At 29.3% G+C, this 9,908-nt stretch overlaps 2 protein-coding genes and 1 pseudogene across 2 annotated transcripts; 2 read left to right on the top strand and 1 right to left on the bottom strand.

Moving 5' to 3' along the window:
• The first annotated feature begins 1,943 nt into the window (after positions 1-1,943).
• On the top strand, positions 1,944-3,977 carry LOC105194837. Its single transcript, XM_039451265.1, has 3 exons — positions 1,944-2,385; positions 2,759-2,983; positions 3,498-3,977. The coding sequence occupies exons 1-3, from the start codon at positions 2,336-2,338 to the stop codon at positions 3,838-3,840; spliced, it is 618 nt and encodes a 205-aa protein (XP_039307199.1). The 5' UTR covers positions 1,944-2,335; the 3' UTR covers positions 3,841-3,977.
• Positions 3,978-4,043: 66 nt separating this feature from the next.
• LOC105194802 (drosulfakinins) lies at positions 4,044-6,294 on the bottom strand. The gene is made up of 3 exons (XM_026131277.2): positions 6,190-6,294; positions 4,797-4,923; positions 4,044-4,642 (listed from the first exon to the last, which is right to left on the bottom strand). The coding sequence occupies exons 2-3, from the start codon at positions 4,919-4,921 to the stop codon at positions 4,462-4,464; spliced, it is 306 nt and encodes a 101-aa protein (XP_025987062.1). The 5' UTR covers positions 4,922-4,923; positions 6,190-6,294; the 3' UTR covers positions 4,044-4,461.
• A 1-nt stretch (position 6,295) lies between these two features.
• On the top strand, positions 6,296-8,626 carry LOC105194803 (annotated as a pseudogene).
• The last annotated feature ends 1,282 nt before the right edge of the window (positions 8,627-9,908 follow it).

Consider the following 9,908-nt stretch of genomic DNA (forward strand, 5'->3'; position numbering starts at 1 on the left):
CCATGTGCCACTGTCCGAGGTATATGCGATTATTTTCTTTGTCCACCAGGATACCTTTGCCATGTCGAAAACCATTCATAAAATTGCCTTCATACCAGCAATTATTGTTCCACTTTAGTAGACCTTCTCCTTGAATTTTATTACGCTCAAATTGACCCTAAAAAATTTTTGTTTTAATTACTTTAAATACAATATTTTAGAATAACATATAATATCGATTAAATTTTGAAATTTGCATATGATATTTAAGAAAATAAAATATTCCCTAATGTATAAGTGTTAGTATATTTTCTAATTAAACTTCTTTTTATATTTACGTTATCTTTTAATTATGATCAAAGTAAATACTTGGTATTTACCTTGTATTGAACACCATTATGCCATGTATATGTTCCTTCTCCTTCCATCATCTTTCTGCTAATACGGCCACAATAAGAATTATTGTTGTAAAACTTTATGTTGACGAATTCATTCGGCAATGAAAGATTCCACGATGAAACTTCTGATGGAACAGATATTATCTTATTATTTCCTTTCTCTTCTTCTTTGATGAATAAATCATGTTTATTATAATCATCTATTTTTTCATTCTTTTCTATAACTTTAACATCGTCCTGACTGAATTTTTCTGCGAATCGTTCTTTCCGCAAAGGATGTCCATCCCATCTATATCGATCAAATTAAATTAAAATAATATACCAACAAGTTTCTTCGCATTGCTTGAAATTCACAAAATTTTTTCTGCATTTGAAATTAGATAAATATAAATTCGGACATTGGAGAAGAAAAGCGAAGATGCTGAATATACAAAAAGTGCAAGCAACGCGAACAAACCTATTAATAATAGTTTATGTTTTGTATTAAAATAGTTACTCAGCTATAAAAGCTGGAAGTATACTGTTATACAATGAATAAATAAATTCTTCTTTAGTCGTATACTTGCGACGTTTTTCAGCCAATATATCCTCGAATAGTAATTCCTCAGTTTTTATTGAGGCTATATCTTCTTCATATAAATCTTTATATCCGTCATTTTCCGTTTGGTCAGAAAGAGATAAAAGCTCTGTCTCTGTTTTACACTTTTGTAAAATTTCATTCTGCAGCGTTTCCATGTCTATTTCTTTTATCTCATTATTCTACTATATTATTATTTATATATAAAATTAATGATATAATATTTATAATACATAATGTATATACATATCTAAGAATATGTACGAATATACATCAATAGCACGAATTTTTTATTTTATTGTTAAATTGTAAAACAAAAGAGAAATATATAAAAAATATTTGAGATTTAAAATACTATATTCATGTAACAGTATAAAATGACAGAAAATAAGTTGTTGAACTATTATACTATTTTTGCAGTTATTTAATGAAAAAATTGTTTAATAAGTACTGACTAAACTTTTACATTTTATACATTACTTTTTACATTTAATTTACGGAGAAAAAAATACACACACACACACATATATATATACAAAATGCGGAAAAAAGAAAAAATAAATGTAAGGCTATATTAATTGACACAAGCATATATTTTAGATATAAATTATATTTCTTTTCTAAAATATAACATAATGTATGTATAAAAATTAAAATGTTAATTATTTTACAATTTTATTATGTACTGTATTTACTTTTAAACATTTAATTTATAATATATTATAAAAGTTTAATGTATAGGAACATGAATATGAGAAAATGTTTTACTGTTGAACTGTATATGTACACAGTACTTGTAAAAAGTTTTACAATTTCTGGTGACTTATTTTCGATAGTTTTCTTACAGATATTTCTTTCTTATTACAGTCTATCTCATTTTGTAATGAAGATGAAAATATTGAAGATATTGTGTTTCATGTTCCAGCAGTGTACAATGAGAAAGTCAAAATTCATGATTGGTTGGTACTACAATTTACTTTTACTTATTAATCAATTTATTAAATTTATTTATTTATTTGTTAAAGTAAATCAAATAACGCAACCAATATTTAATAATTGGAACTTTGATACTTCAAAGGCAATATGTACCAAGTACTTTATATGTTGTTATTTACTGAACTTATTTACATAAAATTTTATTTTATATATATGTATGTATATACATGCAAAAACATTACACGCATTTACGTAAGAGTAAGAAAATGTGGGGGAGTAGTTACCGTGGAGAAAACCTGTTGTTAATCATAGCAACGGTGCTTTGTTTCACGCACTTTACAAGACTATTCACGCTTTTGTGTTTTATATCATTGTTTAATACACAAAGTGTGAGTAATCGTATTATTGAATTAATTAGCGTGATGTTAATTATTATCTAAAAAAGATGACTTTGCATCAAGATAAATCTTTATTGTTATCGGAAGAAATAAAAAAGTGAGTAAATATATTTTTTTACTTCCATTAATTATTCAAGACTGAAGTTAATTGTTTCTGAGGTTTCTTAATAAAAGTAAAAATGTTAAAATAAATAAATATTTTTATCACAACTATATACCAGTAATAATAAAAAAATATTGATATTTTTTTAATTACCTATTTTAAATTTATTAATTGTATAAATTGTATATGGAAATTATTTAAATTTTTTTAGGCATCAACAAATGAATTTGTATTAATAGTAGTTTTACACAAAGATGTGTATTATAATACTAATTAATATAATATAGCATTTTATATTTTAATATTATAGTACTAATACATTTAAACAAAACTTAAGATTCATTTCTCAATGATTTCGTTTGAATAGGCAAATAAAAACTTTGTCGGAGCCTAGAGACAATACAGACATATTTCCACCGAAGGGGAATCTTCACAAATCGTCATATCGAAGACTTGGTCCGCAGTCCGACGAAGTCACCGGAATTTCAGAAACATGCGCCATGTTGTCACAAATTAAACTAAAAGACGAATACAAACCGATTGCTTACCCTCGACGTAGTTTACTCACGATGCAATCGCTCGCTTCGGCAGAGTATGTATCTCTCAAGTTTATGCCAAAAATATAAGCAAATTATACATGTAAAAGAAATTTATTCTATAAAAATAAAACTTTCATTTTTGAAATCAAAAGAATATTTAAATTAAAATTTTTCACTGCTGTTTCTTTATCTGTTTAACAAATACGTAAAAGTAAATTGCAGTACCAACTAATCGTGAATTTTGACTTTATCTCTGTACACTGCTGAAACTAAACACAATATCTTCAACATTTTTATCTTATAAAATGAGATAGACTGTAATAAAAAATAGACCGTTAATATTTTTCTTTTTTTTAATGTCCATTTTTTATAATAATTTAATATTTATATATATATATCGAATTATTAATTATATTATCAGTATTTGTTATAAGAATTTGTTAAAAAATTTTTGTTTATAATATAAAACGTATTTTTGGAAAGAAATATAGAAGATTATATGTTTGAATTTAACACAAATTTTTAGATCAAGTTTTATCTAAGATGATAGCATTTGATGTTTTTTAGGAAGGATTATGAGGAGAAGGTAATGAAATTGACGGACATCCTTCTGGATCCTATAGTCATTTGTCAGATGAACTATCGCACCACTTCAAGCAGCGATTATCGGTTGCCTTATCCTCTGAAACCGAAACCACCATCATCACCACCACCACCGGAGCCGTGGTTGTTAAATCGACGCACCATTGGCTACAATCTTCAGGATTTGGAAAATCGTTGCGGGTATCATACCTTTTTAGATGATAATATGGATCTTCATCAAAGAATAGCAGAGTTAAAAATGCAAAGGGGGAAATTATATGAAATTCTAATAAATAGTAAACACCAGCAAAATTGCATTAACGATTGAACAATTATATTTTTTGCTTTATGAAAGATATTTCTGCAAGTGCTAAAGTAGAAGGAGGAATTATAAAATTATCTGAACTTAAATAAATCTAAGCTAGAATATTTTGAATAAATTGAAATAATAACAATATGCAAAATGAACGCAATGATTGTTTTATTCATAAAAAGAAGATATGTAGAGGAACTAACAGAACATTTTTCTGGCGAGTAGGAGCTGATTTTATTAGTGCACTCTATCGTGTCTCAGTTCCAATATATTTTAATACATAAAAGAAGTTGAATAATTTATAATTTATCAGATTTTGTTATAATGTTTGTTTAATTGCTTCTAAGGTCATTTATAAAGTTGTTCTATTTTCTAAGTAAAAGCGTCATTATGTTACTAATATCCTAAGGAAATATAGCGACAAAGTTACAAGATAAACTCGAGGTAATTGGATTGCCAGTATATTTTTGGAAAGCGCAGATTAATTCGCGGCATGAAGATAGAAGAAACTGGAGAAGGTAGAATAACGAGAGACACGATCGTAATAGCTGCAATGTAAAATATATTCTATCTACATCTAACACGAGTGTGAACGATCACGATCTACGAAGTAAAGAAACCCGGCGTGATGGCGTTTTACTCGATATTTTTGCCGAATCGCGGATGCCCGAACTCTTCGTCGTCGCCGTTAGACCGCTTGCCGAATCTCATGTGACCATAATCGTCCAGCTGCTGGCGTTTGCTGAGTCGTAGAATATCCTCGTCCTCGCCGACGAGATCTTCCACGAGGTCCTTTACGAGACCTTCTACGGCGTATCTGCGGAAAAGCAAAATAGCCCAAATATCATTGTTAATTTTTAAATTCTTAAATCCTTAATAGCTGAATTATCCTAATGCGTATATTTCACTTTATTGTTCTGTTCACCAGTTTTATTCATACGTATATTTGTTTATACATATATGGCAATTACCCGCGGATATGTGGACGATTTCCTAAGCTGCGGTGGATTCCAGTGAATCCAGGAGCTGCTTTACATCTTCCACAGAATAACCACATAACTGCCATCATGCAGGATAGTCCAAGAATTAGATTCATGTCTGTAATCGTCAATTTTTCGTTTTACAGCAAATCTTCGTCAAACAGACACACAGTTGGTAGATAAAACTCAATTACTGAATACATTCCATTTTTTCTTGCAATAGTCAATAATGCTAGTTGAATAATGTTCTTCATTTCTTATGAGATTTATTGAATTAGATTTATAGGACTGAAGCAAGTATTCTCAACAAATATTACAAGTCACATTATTACGTCTATTTCTTACAATCTATTAGTTTTAATTTTATTCGATTATAATTGCAGTTACACTTTAATATTACAAATACGTAACAAAATTTTAGAAATGTTTAAATATGTTCTTCCTTCATTAAAAAGCACATTTTACAATATTCATTTCAGTGTAATATACAATTTTAGTCAAAAATATTAGGCACCTCATGTTTTTAACTGAACGGATTTAAACAGAAATTAAAATGTAAATCATATTTTATTTCAAGAATTGTTACTTTATTTCCTTTTTTAATGCCAGTAATCAGTATGAAGTGACACAGATAGGAATTCCAAATAAACGAAAAAGTGTAAAGGCTTAATTTTGGCTTTATATCACAGAATTATTAGAAATAACAAAAAAAGTGAAAATATTGTTAAAGATAGGTATAAAGTAGGTATACATAGTATAAATACAGTTACTTATTGTGACACGTCTATAGATATTACATAATATAAGATGAAAATACAAATTACAGATAATAAATAAAATTAATTGAATTTTGATATAAAAAAAATATATATTTTGGCTAAAATTTTTCTTGTCTATCAGAAAATATTTAAGAAGTTATTTAAGTTTCATATATTTATGCATTTGAAAGAAATATTCCATTTAAAAATGTATTTTAAAAAAATCTAAATTAATGAAAAAGTTTAGTAAACTATTTATGTTTTACATTATACAGTTACATTATATAAAAAGCTTATCACACCCACACAAACACACGCACACATACGCTTATTACGTTACTATGTGCACAACCTGCTTTGCTAATTGACTTGACCATATATCTTGTATATTTTTGATAACAAAAAATTAATAACAAGCAAAAGCAAAAAGAGAAAGACGATTTGATAATGTTAATTTTTTAAAATTTAAGTAATATATATTAATAATTCAAAAAAATTACAACAAAGTTCATATAAGAAATGTAGGAAATCGGTTGGTGAACTTATCTGTGAATATAAAATGTAAGAAGTTTAAGTTGCGGGTGAAGAGATATTTAGTGTTTCCGTAACATTCTATATCCGCTTACCTGGGTACACCGGATGTCGAGGAAATCGGTGATGGAGTGTGCGATAAGCGCAGCGGTGGCTTTTTATATTGAGGCCGCAACTTCTTTCATTCTTCCCCTTCCTGGAGCTGGAAAAAATCGCGCGGGAGTAAAAATGCTTGTGGATGGCGTTGAATTTTAATTCACGTACCGCCGCGAGAACTGATAAACAATTTTCTTTCGTCTTTCCGCTTCCGCCGTCGATCGCTCAGTATTCCGCGATGTTACTCGTCGATGATTGACAGGGTGTTAGCTAAACGCATTATCGTTGTCACGTCTTGGCTTTTCTGTTTCGCTATTGTGAAAAGCTCGCAAGAAAAATCAGACGTTAAAATCCTCTTCAGTAAACGAGGGAGAGAGACAAGAAGAGAGAGCGTGGGCAGCGCTCGTTGATAAATAACGCGAACAAGCGTATTCGCCTGTCGACTGCGAGTTATTTTTATGCAGCTACTTTTCTCGATTGTCTGATCAAAAAGTAAAAAGTAAATACGTTAATGCGATGAATGAGCAGCAACGAGAAAATAAGCGCAATTGCTCAAGATATTACGACAGATAAAAAAATATTTTATTTTTTTTTAATTTTACAGTGACGCGTTATATTTCCCAACTCTGTTGAAATTTATATAATAGAGCATGAATAATAATCAGTCTATTTTGTCAAAGTCTATATTCAGTCTATTTATGTTGCGGTAGTGCATTTTGACATAATTTATTGCAATATGTGCAATGTTTCCAAGCGTTGAAAACTAACGCAGTGAAAACGTTGTATCATATCATATGAGGTCACGGCCACAACTATCAATGGCTTCCGTATTTGAGGTGCTTCCTGCGAGTCTTATAAATCAACCTAGGTTTATCCATCTGATCACGAATCACTTTTACTGGGTGGTTGTAGAACTACTGACTCGTTCAAGCACCAATTAGCAATTCCACGAATAATTGTGAAACTCTTCCAATTTACGTCTTCGTTTGCAACATTAAAATAATTATCATGGCGGAGAATAGGGAGACGATGGTCCAAAAAGGTTTGTCGGAATGGTGGAGTGAAGAAACAGAGTACGTTTTTCAGAGACTCGAGAGGTGGGCGGCCTTTGTGCGTGGCTACAATCGTCTTCCATCGCAGAGGTAAGAGAATGTGAGAGAGAGGAAGAGGAAGAGAAAAATATTTATTATTTAAATAAATTTTCTATCTCTCTTGAGGAGAGATTGTATATATATATATATATATATATATATATATATAAAATAAAGTATATACAAATATACCAATAAAATATAATACATAAAAAAGAGATGTTTTCAATGTTAACAAAAATTAATTAGGTGGTTCAAGAGTCAGCAGACGATAGACGAATCCTGGAACACGTCTTCCGATGAAACTCCGCCGCAATTCCACAGTCTCAAACGATCCAGATGGAAATCGTGTCCGGAGGAACTCAAGATTAACTGCTACAGCACCTTTAATTATCAATCGAACAGTAAACTGGACAGTAATTGCCTAGAAACATACCGGTACGACCATAGCATCTACTTTAAGACTATCGGTGATATTAGAAGTGACAAGAAGAAAAATCAAAATCAGAATCACGACAGTGTGACCAGCAGCGAGAAGCAGATCGAAAGGGATATCAGCTTGCTCACTGATTCGATTTCTAATAAATTGTCTTCCGAAGAAACTAACAATATTTCAGAGACTACTGTTGAACAGGAAAAGGACAGAATAACGCAAAACACCTGCCAATCATGGATTTATCCAAACTTGACTTGAATCTGATAGAGAACCGAAGAAACGAATGGCTCTTTCGTTCGGCTATAATTGTGGAAGAAATGGGAGACAAAGAACAACAATGTGATATTTTTAAATAATTTGGAGGATAAGGTAGATGGAGGATCAGAGAATCAGGGGATCGATTTATTAATCACACAATTTGATGAAAATTATGAAAATGACTGAATTTACTAGAATATTAATAATTTTATTGGGAAATGCCTAATGAATTTGCTCACTTTTATAATTTTCACCAAGTTGTATGATTCGTGTAATCGACTCTCAGAAGTCAAGAGATCAGAAGAAAACGAGCTAGTTCCGGAAAATCAAATGATTGTTCAAGAATCTGCGAAGATCGTCAATCATCGGCGAAAACAATGTCGTTTGGCTGAGAGTTCTTTTAAACTACATCAACAACTTTGACATTACCAGCAATTCTCCGAAGGATCAATACAAAGTAAAACCAGTTGAGAGAAAATATTTGCGCATAAACGCGTGAACGTTTTTAAATTGCCCACTTTTATAAAATATAATGGCATATGAATTATTGGTGTGCTTCATTGATCGAAATACATACATATGTGCTTATTTTCTAAAACTAAAGTGAAATACATATATGTTTAACATTTTATTTCTCATGTTCTTCTTTTTAATTTTATTTACACAAAATTCTGCATTTTCTTGAATATTTACTTAATCTTTTACGTTCAACATTTTTTAAAAAACAAAATATATTGAGTATAATTGTCTTTAACTAAATATTTTTGGATTGACTGAAAACATGAATATAAGATCAAAATCTAACGACTAAAAAGAGCGAGTATAAAAAGTAAAACGTCAAATTGTAATAAAATATTTTTAGTCTTTAAAATTATATCACTCATTTGTAAGTATTAATCAATAGCATCACTATACACTTAATTGAAGTAGAAATAAATAAATATCAGAAATTTATATCTTTAAGTCAAAATCTTTGAATATCAAAATCGTCACATGCAAAGACATACATATACCATGCACCATATTATAATTTTTATACTTATTTGCGAAATCTTATTAGAAATAATTTATATATTTTGTAGTTATTAGAAAATTTTTTAATTAAAATTTAATCTCTTTCAAATAAGTCCATTTGAAATAGGATACATAACATTTATCAGAGATATTATTTTTTAGACTGAAGTACAAGGTTTCTCTAAACTTTCCGTACAAACATTAACAATATATTTTATAAGCTAAAGTAAAAAAAAAGTTGAACATAGGACCTAAAATACTTTATTAAGTTATAGTAAAAAAGTGAAATTACAGTTGTATCGATAATTCTTTGTAATTAGTTCACCTCTTAACGTAACTCATATTCGATAAACTTAGTATTTACTATTTGAAATGATACGGCACAAAGTAAACATCAAATGACACGTTATATGATACGCTGTTCAATGATGTTTATCTTGTCTTCTAGTCCTGTTTACTTTATAATTTAATTCAATATTACATCGATGTCAAGCATGTAGTAGCATGAGACATCATTTTGAAATATAAAATTGAGTAAAAAAATATTTCTTACAGATTTCATATTTATGCTAGAACTTCTAATAAAGCATTTTAGGACTTTTGTTTATAACATTTTTTCTTATTTCAGTTCATAAAACATACCGTTTTTATGGAAAATCCGGAAATATGTCACATTCCGGCAATATATTATAAAAGAATTAAATACAGATGATACCGAGGGTCGATGAAGAAACTTCATGTAAGTAAAGACAACAGGGAAATGGATCTCTAATTTTGTAGATGCTGTTCAGCAAATTTTTCTCACTTTGCCTTAATATTTTTACAGAACGATTAAAAAGATATTTGTTATTTTGTAAATAATATTTTATCTAAGAAAAATCATGTGGTTTTATTTTAAAAAAAGTCTGTAATTAATTCT

This window comes from Solenopsis invicta, chromosome 1, assembly GCF_016802725.1.
Source record: "Solenopsis invicta isolate M01_SB chromosome 1, UNIL_Sinv_3.0, whole genome shotgun sequence".
NCBI classification, from domain to species: domain Eukaryota; kingdom Metazoa; phylum Arthropoda; class Insecta; order Hymenoptera; family Formicidae; genus Solenopsis; species Solenopsis invicta.

Excerpts from the sequence above, each read along its gene's own strand:
- LOC105194837 (XM_039451265.1), top strand. The coding sequence starts at position 2,336 with ATGACTTTGCATCAAGATAAATCTTTATTGTTATCGGAAGAAATAAAA. Across the intron at positions 2,386-2,758 it reads TTATCGGAAGAAATAAAAAA|GCAAATAAAAACTTTGTCGG; the intron begins GTGAGTAAATAT and ends TCGTTTGAATAG. Across the intron at positions 2,984-3,497 it reads CAATCGCTCGCTTCGGCAGA|GAAGGATTATGAGGAGAAGG; the intron begins GTATGTATCTCT and ends GATGTTTTTTAG.
- LOC105194802 (XM_026131277.2), bottom strand. The coding sequence starts at position 4,921 with ATGAATCTAATTCTTGGACTATCCTGCATGATGGCAGTTATGTGGTTA. Across the intron at positions 4,643-4,796 it reads AATCGTCCACATATCCGCGG|ATACGCCGTAGAAGGTCTCG; the intron begins GTAATTGCCATA and ends GCTTTTCCGCAG.